This window comes from Clupea harengus, chromosome 14, assembly GCF_900700415.2.
Source record: "Clupea harengus chromosome 14, Ch_v2.0.2, whole genome shotgun sequence".
Classification (NCBI taxonomy): Eukaryota; Metazoa; Chordata; class Actinopteri; order Clupeiformes; family Clupeidae; genus Clupea; species Clupea harengus.
The window spans coordinates 20,056,160-20,071,279 of NC_045165.1; the positions used below are offsets into that span (position 1 = coordinate 20,056,160).

Below are 15,120 nucleotides of genomic sequence, written 5' to 3' on the forward strand. Positions count from 1 at the left end.
CATGCACACATGCGCACACACACACACACAAACACATTACAGACATTACACATGCTCACACACACACACACACGCACATGCACACACACACAAAATCTCACACAGAAGCATGTGCTTGCATACAGACATACACACCATTTTTTTTTCTTCCAGAAACCCTTCTGCACACACACTTTAATACATTTGAACTGATATAATGTAATTGTAATATTCTCAGTGCTTGAACATGCAGAGAGTCTAATATAGATATTCAATAGGTGTCTGTGAACCATGTAGCCTGATGCTAAAATCGAAACACTTTCTGTGGCTTTCCGTGCAGCTGGTTTAATGTTGAGAATAGGGTTCATTGGCTGCATCTCTGGATGCAAGGACAGTAAATGATCATTGACTAATCATATTCAGGCACACAATCACACAAACAAGCAGTACACCTGGTTCAGATGTCAGCAGGGTGTCACGCAGCCTAACAGCTAACCAAGACTAAGCAAGCAACTATTGTTCTGTCAGAACACAAACAAATCTGACGTGATGCACATTAACATGTTGTACATGATGCACAACAGCTTGGCTTGGGTCTGACCATGGCTATACATTTTCACGGCTTGTAAGAGCCAGCCGACACCAAGAGACTCAGAATTCAAAACGTCCGCCATGATATTTCCCAGCTTCGATTTGAATGTATTCCAGCCAAAGGTAAACACAATAATGTTGTGATGACTTATCAGTGGATATTCCTTCTATCTGGTATCAATAATTGTCTACAGCTCTTTTTTTTCTTGCTCATTTTGACACACCGCCTCTTCTTGCATCTTCTCATGCATTTAAAAAGGTTTTTAACCTTTGATATAGTTAAGATCTTTGTGAGGCAGTGTCAGGTTCATCACCATATTGATAATTACATCAAAATGATTAAATGATGCCCCTCACTGAATCTGGAGTTTCTGAGCCGGAGCTCCGACTTCAATTGCTGTTCAAGCACTCTGTTAGGTTTGCCTTCCCTACTGATCATATTGTCAAACTGATTAAATGACAAGCCACACGGAATCTGGGGGTATAAACTGCAGAGCTCTGATTTGTAGCGCAATTTTCAGAGTTGGGAACATCTGAGTGGTCTTGAACGCGGCATTATAGGTCAGGCTAGACTCAACCAGATGCTACCAGAACGGCGGCATGGTGCATGAAGGCAAATGCAGGAGCAGCATTAGGCCACCTCTGCTTGGTTCAGTGTCAACAAGTGAAGGCGGCATAATGAGGGGTTTTCCTAATGGTGATATAGGGGGAGCTCTGTTTAATAAGAAGGACTTTAGCTGAGCTCAGGCAGCAGAGAGGTTTCGGGGGCAGCAGACCTTTGCCTTTTATCCCGTTTGGCCCACAACATGGGCCCATCCCCCTCAGCTTGCAAGTATACACACACAGATTAAAATACATGTAAAGGTTAAAATTAATGTAATGACACACACTAGCAGACAGTACAACACCAAAATGTCTTAAAAACAAACAATCCTTAAATATACTCTCCCCCCGAAATCGTGTGTGTGTGTGTGTGTGTGTGTGTGTGTGTGTGTGTGGTGTGTGTGTGTGTGTGTGGTGTGTGGTGTGTGTGTGTGTGTGTGTGTGTGTGTGTGTGTGTGTGTTTGTGTGTGTGTGTTTGTGTGTTTGTTTCATCTACATTCAAGCAAACAAGAGAACCATTCCAAAAACAGCCTCTCTTAAAAGCATTAGGGAATCCCAACACGTGATGTGAATTTGACAATTTGTTTTTAAATGGTGTATGTGTGTGTGTTAGTGTAGAATGTAGCTCTTTGCTCAGCCTTGTGACAGGACGAATGTGTTGTGAGAAAAACGGGTTTTACACAAAAGATACAAACTGGGTATTGGGGTTGCTCACTGTCTCTTTGCAGTTTTTCTTTCCCCTGTTTGTGTTGCCTATAAAAGCCCTCTCAAGTCAATGCAGTGTGACAGACACCTCTTAGCTTCAAAGGGGACATGAAGGCAATGCAGTCCCAGGCTGCTGTCATTGTCTCCCTTTCTTCAGATGCAAATGCAGGATTTGCCTGGGAAGGATTTGCCTCGCCTTTATAGTACGATCTTCAGCTTTCGTGGAGCACAACAAGTGCTTCTGTTTTGCACCTAGACACAAAACTGAGGGAGCAAATTGTATGTGTTGTTGAAGTTTGTGTTATAGGTGTGGTGTAACAGTCTCCCGGGCTTCCTGAGTAAGGCCACCACTCAGAGACAGATGGTCAGTGAAGACTAAATAGCTCAGTGATGTAGTAGACTGGGCTTGGGTGGAGGGGGACACTCATTCTCTCTCTCGCTCTCTCGCTCTCTCGCTCGCGTATATATATATATATATATATATATATATATTACACACAATTCTTTGTTTGAATTCACCTCAGTCACTTTCAGTCACATTTCCAACCAAAGGGCTTCAAATGTTTCCAGAGGTGGCACACACACCGCCTCTCTGCTTCTTCCTTTATCGCTTTCTTCCTGTCATCTCTCTCGGTCTCTTTCTCTCGCCCTCTGGCTCTCTGATGCTGTGTGTGTGTGTGTGTGTGTGTGTGTGTGTGTGTGTGTGTGTGTGTGTGTGTGTGTGTGTGTGTGTGTGTGTGTGTGTGTGTGTGTGTGTGTGTGTGTGTGTGTGTGTGTGTGTGTGTGTGTGTGTGTGTGTGTGTGTCTGTCTGTCTGTTTGAGTTTACCTTACCCACCCTGGCTGCAGCATCAACGTGTTGCCTGTCGCCTGAAGCCAGCCCAGAGCTGCAGCGCACCAACTGGTCCTCCAACTCCCACCACAGACCAGCAGACCAGACCAGACCAGGCAGAGCAGACCAGGCAGAGCAGACCAGGCAGAGCAGAGCAGAGCAGAGAGACAGTCTAGAAAGATACCTTGCTATGGTTCTGATACCTACTAAGCAGCCAGCGAGTGTGTGTTAGATGACTGCGGAATCTTTGTTCCAACAATCTGTTTCTGTGAAGATGAATTTTCTTGTGGTTGTTTCCTTTATTCTTAGCCTTGACAGTGTTGGAGTGGGTTGGTGATTTCTGGGCATATTATAAATGATGTGTATTATAAATTACTTTTCGGTAGATTTGTCATTTGGAGTCATATCAAGATCACTGAAGTGCCAGCTGTGTCTCTGTGTCTCTGTGTCTCTGTCTGTGTGTGTGTGTGTGTGTGTCTGTGTGTGTGTGTATGTGTATGTTTCTTCTTAGCAGGGACGTAAACTTTGCCTCTAATCTGTACAATTAAGTGACTGCTTGCACAGTTGTGTGTGTGTCCGCAGGACCTGCTTAACCCTTAAAAGAAATGTAGAAGGAAAGACACAAGCGGCTGTGGAGTGATGGCAGGGGGAAAGCTACACATTCACTCTAACCTCAGTGCTACTGCCAGCAGAGAGAAACTGTTTAAAACTGTATGTCTCCTGTCAGTCATACTCTGTAACACTACAATTGTCTCCCCTCTCTCTCTCTTCCCCTCTCTACCCACCCACTCTCTTTCCCTCTCTCAATCTGTCTCTTGTTCCCTCTCTCTTCCCCTCTCTCTCCTTTTTCCATGCAGGTGATGTTCAAAGCGAAAGCAAAGTATTCACCGGAACTCAACAAATACAAGTAAGTGGTCTGTGCTGATCCGAGTCTGTCCCTGTCCCTGTCCCTGTCCCTGTCCCTGTCCCCTGCTGTGGGCTGGTGAGTGGGAGGAAGAGGGGGAGTTCTGTCCCTTGGCTGAGGACCTGATTGGGACCAGATACATGTGCAGTGACTGGGGAAGAGGAGCCAGTCTACTCAGCAACCCTTAACTGGTTCCATAGGAGCTGGCATTCATCATGGCTAGTGGCCTGGGGGGTTTATTAACTCGAGGCCTTGGGCTCTGGGCTTGATTGATTTGTTTTTGTCTTTTTTTTCGGTTGTAATTGTTTGCCTTTGTTTTTGTTCAAGGATCAGAACTCTTACTATAGATAGCCAACCGTTGATAAGTGGGTCATTAGATGTCCTCACATTTAGATTCACATTTAGTAACTTGGCAGATGCTTGTATTTAGCTGACAAATAGCCAGTCAAGGACCCAACACTGAAAGTGCCAATACCCTCCCCTCCTCTCCCTCGATAGCATTAGCGAGAGCAGGGAGCCCATTTCTTTGGTGTGCCTGTGCATTATTAAGAGCAGGGCTGCAGTGATCAGAGGACTGGGAAGTATTGCACTGTGGTTGAGTCATTCGCTGCAGCTTCGTCTGGGTGGGAGGGGGGTGGGTGGGATTTCAAAGGGCCCGGCGTGCTCTCGGACCAGGTCGTCTGAACCTCAGCAAATCTGTGCCAACTGCACTCGCTGCCCCTTCCCCCGGTTCTGATCCAAAGCTGCAATCTGTGCAAATCAGAGCTTTGATCAAGTGATTAGCGTCTGATGAGGGGCGAAGAGCCGCCAGATCAAATCCCCGGGGCCCCGGATAGCCCTCCTGCTTTTGGGAACGAGGGGGGGATGGGGTAGGAGAGGAGAGGAGAGGGGAATGGGGGTGGGGGGTCTAAGCCAGGACAGGGCTCAGTCTCTAGACAGAGTTAAAGAAGGGAATAACTACTGCATGTCTGCCAATGGACTTAAGGGTGCCAAACTGGAATGACTGCACTCCTGTTGGAGCACACAGAGAGAGATTTGCAGCTTAATCTCTTTAGGTTATGTGTAAAACATATACACGGAGATGGAAATATTACACAGGCAGATTATTATTTTTGTACAGTATATATGAAATACACTTGGATTGATGAGATTGATACAGGTCACGGGTGGGTGACCATACTCCTCCCTCCTCTCTCTTTTCCTCTCCTCTCCTCACCCCTCCTCTTCCTTTACCAACCCTCCTCGCCTCACTCATGCCCACTCCCTGTCTTACTGTCATGCTGTATGCAAACATGTGTCAGAACTAAAAGGATTTGCACCAACAACTACAACATCTTATGATGTGGCCTGGCGAAGCACACAAGAGCATGAAACCATTGAGAGGTGAAGGGATGTTTTAATATGCAGTGCACATGATGGTCCGATGGGTTTCAACCAGCTCACAGCTGAGTGCTAATGCTCTCATCTTCTCTTGCAAGCACTTTCCTCCCCTCCCCTCTTCTCTTCTCCCCTCCTCTCCTCTCTTCTCCTCTCCACTTTGTCTTTGAGAGGTCTGGCCATTGTATGAAGACCCCATAGGATCTAGCACAAAGAATTAAACTTCTTGACATACTGTATGTAGGTAATTGAATGTAACTAGAATGGCCTAACACCATCTCATCTCTACTTTCTCCTCTCCTCTCCTCTCCTCTCCTCTCCTCTTCTCTCCTCCTCTGGTCAGGGTCCCCCTACGTCTGGGGTTCCTGCTGGCGAGCATCTTCTTCCTGGTGGTGAACGTGACCTGTGCGTTCCTGGTGAAGGAGGGCACGGCCGAGCGCGAAGAGAGGGACGCTGTGCTCGCCCGCGTGCTCATAAACGACAGCCTCTTTGTGCTCTGTGCCATCTCGCTCGCCGTCTGCATCTTCAAGATCGCCAAGATGTCCTCCGCCAACGTCTACCTGGAGTCCAAGGTAAATACGTCGCTGGTGGAGCACAGAGTTGCAGAATGCTTGCATTTACGTTTATTCATGCAGCATATGCTTTTAGCCAAAGCTACCTGGGTGGCAGGCGCAAGGACATTGCTGTTGGAAGCACCAGTTGAGCTACAGGGAATAGTTGGGATAGTGGTGTTCATATAAGCTTGAATGTTTGTGGCATTTTCACTTAATATTTAACACCAAAGTCCTGGATGCAAATCCTTGAGAGCACATGTGCAAATGAAGCATCCCACAGATAATTTGCCTGTGTGTGTGTGTTGTAGGGCACGTCAGTATGCCAGTCCACAGTCATTGGTGCGGCTGTAATCCTGCTCTACACATCCCGGGCCTGCTACAACCTGGTGGTGGTGGCCTTGTCGCCAGAGGACCGGCCCAGCCCCTTCAACTACGGCTGGTACAACGTCTCCGATCAGGTGAGCCTCACCTGTGCCCCACAGGACTTCTTCCTCACCAGCAGGGGGTGCTGGATGATGGGGATTCTGGAATGGTGAATAGAATCTAGGAGGTTATTATGAGACTTGTGGTGTGGATGTTGTGGTTGTGATGATGATGATGATGAGAGGATCATCATGCTCCCTATGCTTATGCGGATGGTGTAAGCAAAACAACCTGACCCTGAATGTCAAAAAGACAAAAGAAATCATAGTTGACTTCAGACGGCAAAAGGCAAACCCTCAACCCCTCATCATCAATGGTGAGGAAGTGGAGAGGACCTCCTGCTTTAAGTTCCTGGGGGTTATGCTCTCAGAGGACCTGAAATGGATGAGTAACACAACCGCCACAGTCAAGAAAGCACAGCAGCGGCTCTACTTCTTGAGAATACTGAAGAGAAACAACCTGTCTTCCGAGCTGCTTAAGTCTTTTTACCACTGTTGCATTGAAAGTGTCCTCACATACTGTATCACTGCATGGTATGTCAACTGCACAGACAAGGACAGGAAATCCCTCAGTCAGGTCATAAGGTCTTCGGAGAGAATAATTGGACTTTCACTGCCTCCCCTGGACGACATCTTTAGGACACGCTGCCTCCGCCGAGCATGTGGCATTTTGAAGGATGAGACTCACCCCGCAAACCATCTCTTCACCCTGCTACCCTCTGGCAGGCGCTACCGGGCCACTACAGCCCGCACCTCCAGACTGCAGAACAGTTTCATCCCCAGGGCCATCACAGAACTAAACAATCACACAACCCTCATACCCTCCACCCAGCACAACTGCACTTTTTTTAGTGGTTGCACAAACAAATTTCGTTGTGTATCCAATGCACAATGACAAATAAAGTCTATTCTATTCTTCCATACAACAATAGGAAGGAAAAGAGGGAGGTATTTGTGACCATAGACTCTTATATACACACACATATACACACACACACACACACACACACACACACACACATACATACACACACACACACACACACACACACAGAGACACACAGACACACTCATAGTTGGAGAAAAAGGCAGACTGTGTGTGTCTGTGTGTGTGCGCCTGAACCTGCTCTGACCCCTTTTGCCCACAGACTGCTGCCAGGCACACCAAAGAGAGATATTTCAGACATAATGAATTGTCTATCACCGTCTCTGGTTCGCTTGTTAGCACCCTTTCTGTGTGTGTTTGTGTGTGTGTATGTGTCTGGGTGTGGGTGTATGTCACCGTGTCTGTGTGTGTGTCTGTGTGTGTGTGCGGGGGGGAGGGGAGGGGCGGGGGGATGGATGTCTGTTTTGCCTGTCTGTGTGTGTGTCTGTGTCTTTCTCTGTCTGTCTTTGTGTGTGCGTGCATGTGTGCGTGCGTGTGTGTGTGTGTGTGTGTGTGTGTATAGTCACTGGTGTGTGAGCTCACTCTTTCTCTTTTTCCACACTGAAATGTTTTTGATTAATGTATAAAACAGGGCACACATAAATACAGTATGTCTCTCTGAGGGTGACACCTGTGCACTTGTGTGTATCTAAGCATGCCCTGTTTTACAGCTTTCACTTGTCACATTTGGTGGCTGGTGGATAAACAAATAGATGGAGAGTTGGCTAGCAATGGGCTGACAGATGGAAAGACAGAGGTAGATAGATGGATTTAGATAGAGAGAGAGAGAGACAGATGAACAGATGGACAGATGTAATCATAACTAGGTATATATGTTAGTGTTTCCCCTCTAGCTTTTCCTCCTTAAACTGGACGTACAGCAGGATGTTAAGCCTGTAGCCAAATGGAGTGTTTTCAGCCCAGATCTGTGTTGGTGTGAGCTGCTGCCCCGCAGAATCAATCCATTTCAGGGGATTTAGGAGGCCGGGCTCACTCTCTTTCTCTCTGTGGGGGAAAGGTCTTTGTTTGACTATAAATAACGCGGGCAGCTCAGAGCAGAGCAGAGCAGAGCAGCGCTGCACAGCCACAGGCGTGTTGGTCCTGACCTAGATTGGCTTCGCCTGGGAGAGGGAGACGGGCAGCAGTCAGAAGAGGCGTCCCTGATCGCTGTCTGTCTGTCTGTCTAACCCATCAGGGCTGTCTGTCTCTGTCTGTCTGTCTGTCTGTCTGTATACCTGCCTTCCTCCCTGTTTGACTGTCTGTCTGTCTGTATACCTGCCTTCCTCCCTGTTTGACTGTCTGTCTGTATACCTGCCTTTCTCCCTGTTTGTCTGTCTGGCTGTGTCTGGCTGCCTGCCTGCCTGTCTGTCTGTCTGTCTGTCTGTCTGTCTGTCTGTCTGTGTCTGTATACCTGCCTTCCTCCCTGTTTGTCTGTCTGTCTGTCTGTCTGTCTGTCTGTATACCTGCCTTTCTCCCTGTTTGTCTGGCTGGCTAGCTGGCTGCCTGCCTGCCTGCCTGCCTGCCTGTCTATCTTTCTTTCTGTCTCTCTGCCTGCATGTCTGTCTGTCTGTCTGTCTGTCTGTCTGGCTGGCTGGCTGGCTGTCAGGCCAATGGCTGTAGTTGATGTTGATTTTCATGGTTCAGTTTTTGTCTCAGGGCACTTGTCTGTCTGGATAACTCTGTCATGCCGACTCGACTGGGCACCGCGTCATTTTGTGTGACGTTATGCTTGTTATCAATCTCTGTGTTTGTGCTGCAGGTCTTGCCGCAGTCTTTTGCAGTGTTTTTTTAATTATTATTCTGTTGGCTGCATATGTTTTTGTATCTGCGTGGGTTTGTCTTTGTGTCTGAATGACACAAAATGAAATGTCTTTTTGATCTTTTTGTTGTTCCATAAATCTCCATATCAGGAAATCTGGCTATGATCTTTTAGTACTGTGCTGTAGTTTAATTTGACAATATTTAGAAACACAAAAGCTTGCACTTATAACTGATCTTCTCTCTCTCTCTTCTTTGTCTTTGTGTGTGTGTCTGTGTATATGTCTGTGTACGTGTGTGTGTGTGTGTGTCTGTGTGTGCATGCATGTATGTGTGTGTGTGTGCGCGTGCGCACATGTGTGTTTGTATGTTGTTCCCAGGCGGACGTGGATAAGATCAGTGGCGAGGCATACATCATCTTCGGCGTGATCCTGTTCTTCTGGGAGCTGCTTCCCACTACCCTGGTGGTGGTCTTCTTCAGGGTGCAGCGACCCAATCAGAACCTGGTGAGAATGCGTCCCCAGTGTTTCCTGTTCGATCGTGACCCGTCAATACCAGCCGTACGTACGGCCCAGAGCCTGCTGGTCTCCAAGGAACCCAACCCCGCTGTCCGATATTATTCATTGTCCAGAACGGAAGGCACAAACTCTGTCAATACTAAGTGGAAGCCTTCGACCTTTACGTCAGTGTCATGCTTGTGTGTAGTGCTTTAAAGGTGTGCATCCCTGCCCATACTGCCACCCATAGAAAAAGGCCATGTCGGCAAAGGTTCATTGCCACATTGATTTTTATTTTTTTTAAATTATTTTGTTCTGTCCTTGCTTACTATATTAAAATATTGTCCCTAGTTCTACTCCACCTCATCTAGCCACTTAAAGCTGAAGTCTTTGATTATAGTCCATAAATGTGGTAAGACCAGCCTGGAGATGACCCTCCACCAGAAGCGGTTTAACATGCACAAGGCACATTACAGCATAGGGAAGAGCAGGGTTTGGGTGGTATGCAGCTTTGTTCTCGAGCAAGAAGAGGAAACCTAGACGAGCAGCAGTGGCTTTCTGAGGCAAAGCAAAGGCAATGGATGAAATGCATAATATGAGAAGGGTAGAATTCAGTCTGAGAGAATTGTGGGCTATATGATGGTGGTCTGGAACACCAGACACCACCTGTTAAGTCTTTGAGAGTCGTATGCCTAATTCAACAAAACACTTGACAAAGGAAGGGGCCACTTGACAACCGCATCAGTATCAGTTAGATGGTTGTAGTGACACTGTTATTATAATACTTAGGCTGGCGGTGTCAACCCCTCATGTCCACCAGCTGTAACCACTTGCTGAGATGGTTGGGTGAATACTGATGGCTATGTATGCAAAATACTGTGTACTCAATATGTTTATAACTAATTGAACCAGTTTAATAACTAAAACTTCATTACACTTTTTGGCACTTTTGTTGTTCTCATGTTCCTCCAGCTGTCTGTCCAGTGTGTTGCGCTCAAAATAAGTGCCGGTGTTCGTGCACAGCCATGGCACTGTAAATGGGCAACAAACACAGTGGCTCGGACTGAGCCTTACACTATTCCAGGCAATCAACACTCTTGCTGCAGGAACAAGAAAGGGTGATATTTGAGCTCAACAGCCAATCCAAAACACTCCTGTTTTGGATTGGCTGTTGAGCTCAAATATCACAATGTAATCATAACAACCCAAATATCACAATACAACAACCGTAGGCCAGGATCGAGGACTGTACCTTTAATGATTGCCCTATGTGTTTCTGTGTAGTTCTGTGCTCTATAGCTACCCTCTCCTCCATCTCATCTCATGTCATGTGATCTGCAGGGCTCCCGGTGGGATGATCAGCAGTCACAGCTTCAGCTCCAGGGCGTATTTTTTGACAACCCCGCGGCGGTTGACAGCGATGACGACCTGCGCGAAGCATCAGCTCTAATCGAGAGAGAGGCAGGTGGGGTGACGAGATTGAGTTCCCCTGGTTTGGGGGCATGACTGCTCTCTCCCTGGCCTTCACACTAAGGTGAACCAACCTCATTATGGTGTTGAGCTTGTTAATTTAGAGTCCGAAATCCAAAGCCCAAGCCAAAAATCGTTAAGAACACATTCATCACAGAGGATGCAATGGCTAGTAATGGCTACAGTTAAGGAGGATGTGGTCCAATCCTGTCATGATGGTGATGGGAATCACTAAGAATGCTTTCATTTTAGAAGACGGATTAATCTGCTAATACTGGATACCCTTTAATTAAACCTATTCTTAGTGCACCAGAAATCTAAGAATGCTAATATTCAGCTGAGTAGGTTAGATGTCCTTTTTGTGGCTGCAGCATAGATGTTTGTAGCCTTGTTATTTCATGCCATGAATTGGTCACACTTAATTTAAATGGATACTTTTTTTTACTACAAACTACTATATCTGTTGAATGTTTATTTAATGGTGAGGACTTAAAAATAGGCCTATGTTTAGGGTGAGGTTAAGTTGCTGAGATTGGATTATGATTAGGACAGTTGACAGGGGGCTGAGTGTCCGAGGCCAGGTTTGTTAAATAGTTGCTATCAAAATGACATTGTGTTTTGTAGCTTCAGTTTAATATGTAATGATGGAAAATGTCTTTCCATTTAGTCTTGACCACTGAGTAGCGGAATACGTTGTCGAGGTGCATATGCATTGTTCTTGCCCAAAGACAAGGGTACACCCACTATCCCTTTATAAATAACTTTTGCTGCAATGAAAGGACAGGAAAAGCCATCTCTCATCACCAGTGGGCTTCTATTCGTGGTATTTTAGGAGCTCAAATGCCTTTCTCTTCTCGAGAAACTCAGGTCTCTGTTAATAAAGACCTGTCCCGCTGGAGCACGTGTTGTTTAGATATTTCCTTCAGACTAATATAACTACCTTCAGACTAAAATATTACATTTGTGGGAGGTACTGAAAAACAGACACGATGGGCGTGTATCATGTGGTCTACCACTGTACTGATGCCTGTGTTTTCTTCTCTCAGCATCCTGTCGACTTACGCCACAGGCCTCGTCCAGCTGGTATGGCTCCATCCAGAGGCACAGCAGCCTGACAGGGCCCCCCCACCTCATCAGTGGCCCCCTCGCCACCACTGCCCCCCTGCCTCCTCGCCTACGGGAACATCCAGACCAACCAGCACCACAACTACTACTCCACCCCCCAGAACTGAGCCAACGCCCCAGCACGCCCCAGTAAAGCACTATTCAGCGCTCCCTAGAGTCAATGCTTACAGAACCACCCTCCATGCTCTTGTAACGATCCCTGAAGACCCGCTCCAATCAGCTTGTCCAGTGGGACCACTTGATTTCAAAGTGAGTTTTTCCCTGGACATACATCTCTTCCCCCAAACCATGTCAGTGTTTCCTGCATATAGGCTTTATGGGGGGGTGGCAGGCTGCACAAGTACACAGTATCAAATGTGATTTTTTTAGTTTTGTTGTTGTTTTGTTTTATGGAGCCTCCTGTACACATTAATGCGTCAGGTATATTCCAGACCAGTGGTGATATTCTCCTCTCACTTCTTGCCAGCGGTGTGCAGCAGGCATGCTAGCCGACACTGGCCGTTACAGACAGACATGTAACTGTAGGTCTGTGCGGACTAGAGTGTCTGATCTGTGGGTCCATATGTGGGGTAGGTACGTGGTGAATGGGGCAGGATTCTGAGCACTGGTTCATATTCCTCTCCATCCCTTTCTGTCTGTGTGGACATTCAAGGATGACATCATTCCCGAGAAGTGGCGGTACAGTGAAAGAGGAAACGAGTGAACCGTTTTTTTTTTTTTTTTTTCCTTGTTGTTGTGATGGAGCAACTTGGCCCTATTCCCCACAGCCTCTTCACCCATCGCCCCATCACCCTTATCCGGCAAATCCCCAAAGAGGAGATTCACCCCTGAAACCACCCTCGTGGCCCTGGCCCCGGACCAGCGAGCCGTATCTGTTCCAGGAATCCCTGTGAACACAGACTCCCCTCTGTGAGCTGGGAGTCAACTATTTGCACTTTGGAAGAAAGAAAGAAAGAAAGAAAGGAAGAGAGAGAGAGAGAGAGAGAGAGAGAGAGAGAGAGAGAGAGAGAAACAAGCCCATAGTTCTCATTGTAACAAATTTGCAGAGACCTGAATGTAGTTGTTGATCTCAGATTTGTCTGGCTCTGGTGTGTGCTGTCCAGCAAGACTCTGGTCTCCTCTGGACACAGAAGCAGCAAACAGCGCCCCTGGGATTGGGACTGGCTGCGGCACTGAGAAATAGGAAGAGGAAAAAAAAGAGACCATTTTGAATATTTGTGTAGGTTAACCTTTTCTCGTTTGTTTTAAACCCTTGGAAAGGTGGGAACCTTTTTTTGTCTTTTGCCATTAGAGCGCCAAAGTTTGACCAAGGAGCCCTCGTCCTGAGTGTTGTTTCCCAGAAGAATACCAGCACTAGGGGGCTTGCTCCCTATCCTCCTCCATGAGGTAGGGGGCAGTGTGGAGGTGGAGACCATCTCTAATTCGTAGCGGGATGTCTCACCTCATAATGAATGTTTCTGGGTAGTACTGTGAGATGGACATGTGTTGGTTCTGACCAGGGTCTACTGGTCCAGTCTTTGGTACTCTTTTTCCAAAAGCCTCCTGTCGACGGCTATACAGATGGTACCATAACGGAGATATACCATATATGTATGAATATAATATATCTGTTAAATCCTCTACAGTAGCGGTCTAATGTTGAATGTTGTGGGCATCAAGCTTATTTACCAGGGACACCGCTTAAGAAAATGTGCCATCACATACTTCTGAATATAAAAAAGAAAAATCACCCCCAAAAAAGCTCTGTAGATAAATCTCAAATGACCTGTAGATGTTGTTTCATTCCTGGGTGAGATGGGTCCATCTCAGTCAAAAAGCAATCTTGACCTGGCAGTAAATATGCACTTTCACCGTCAGTTTGTCCTTGTTAGGAGTGGAAAGGTGTGATTTTTGGAGTGTTAGAGAAAGGATGAAGGAGAGAGAGAGAGAGAGAGAGAGAGAGAGAGAGAGAGAGAGAGAGAGAGAGAGAGAGAGAGAGAGAGAGAGAGAGAGAGAGAGAGAGAGAGAGAGAGAGAGAGAGAGAGAGAGAAAGAAAGAAAGAAGGGGTCAAGTAGGTGCTTGCTTTTTACCCCCCATCAACTATTTCCTGTTAACAATAAACGGTGTTTGTGGTCTTTCAGACAATAACAATAACAGAGTTTTCAGAGATGTAGTACTACTCCTGGCTGGCAGTGGATTAGGCGGTCCTGATCTTGTGTAGATCTACATTACATCAGGGCTGCAATCAAGATTTCTGTCCCCCACTCATCCTTTTTTTATTTCTTCTGTTCATTCCGTACCCCTCCATCCCCAACCCTCTATGAAGGCCTGTTTGTCTGACATGAATTGCCATTGATCTTTTTTATTATTACTATTATTATTTTCCAAGTGTGTGTGTCTGTGTGTGGCTGTGTGTGTGTGTGTGTGTGTGTGTGTGTGTGTGTAATATCAACAAACGCAATGTGTATGGGCGCAAATGCAATCCCAATTTTACTCTCTCTTGAGTTTGATTCCTAAGATGAGTTGTTTGTGCTTTCCTAAACCATGGCCTGAGATGTTGGAATAGTATGCCGAGTTAGACCTTCAAGGATGAAGGTCTATGACTGTGGGTTTTTAATTCATACCGGTAGTTCATACTTGGGTTCAACTTCATCCTTCTTCTCCTGTTTTGTTTTTAAACACATGTGATTTAAACACATAGGATTTTACCAGCTTTGAGTTTGGGTTATGAAAAGAGACTGGCGACTGAGCAATCAGAGTGGCATCCGAAGCGTTTGATTGTCCCTGTTAGCTAACCTGTAGCACAGAAGCGAGATGGCGGGGCGGCCATTTTCTGTCAGAGAGAAAGTATTTGTAGGCAGCTATAATGACAGGAAGGCCGGAGCATATATGTGCTTATGCCATCTACTGCGCATCTCCTTTTGCATATCCATGGGCCCTGGGCTCTGCTTCGAGACATTTCCATACATTTCCGGCAAATATCGGAAGGAAGACTTTGGCTTCTAAGCGTAGCGTACATTCTTCTCTCATTTTACTTTTGTTTCTGTGAAATCTATCTCAATATCATTTCTCACGTCTTGCAGAAGAAGCAAGTGAATGATGATGATCATTTAAATTCTTTTAGTTCTTTTAAACAAAAACATTTTAAAATGTTCTGTTTGTGGCCAATGAATGTAAAATGTTTACCCATTTTCATTAAAGATGTATGCAAGCACTACCATGGAAAAAAAATAAAGTTTTACTGCACTGTTTTGAATAAGCTGCCTTCATTTCATTTTCATACTCATGCATCTTGTGGTTTCTTTTTAGTGTGGTTATCGGGTGGCTAGAAAGAGACCACTGGTGTAAATGCAGGCCTGACAAACAACCCGCGGTTATTCTGTGAATGACGTTAGTCACAC

At 46.2% G+C, this 15,120-nt stretch overlaps 1 protein-coding gene across 1 annotated transcript in view; it reads left to right on the forward strand.

Moving 5' to 3' along the window:
• Nucleotides 1-13,716, forward strand: part of gpr137c (G protein-coupled receptor 137c) — a 23,722-nt gene extending 10,006 nt beyond the window's left edge. Inside the window, exons 2-7 of the mRNA XM_012822708.3 lie at nt 3,566-3,615; nt 5,333-5,561; nt 5,852-6,001; nt 9,029-9,154; nt 10,488-10,610; nt 11,662-13,716. Of these exons, the coding sequence (XP_012678162.2) occupies nt 3,566-3,615; nt 5,333-5,561; nt 5,852-6,001; nt 9,029-9,154; nt 10,488-10,595 (663 nt within the window). The 3' untranslated portion in view covers nt 10,596-10,610; nt 11,662-13,716. The remainder of the gene's footprint in view (nt 1-3,565; nt 3,616-5,332; nt 5,562-5,851; nt 6,002-9,028; nt 9,155-10,487; nt 10,611-11,661) is intronic.
• The last annotated feature ends 1,404 nt before the right edge of the window (nt 13,717-15,120 follow it).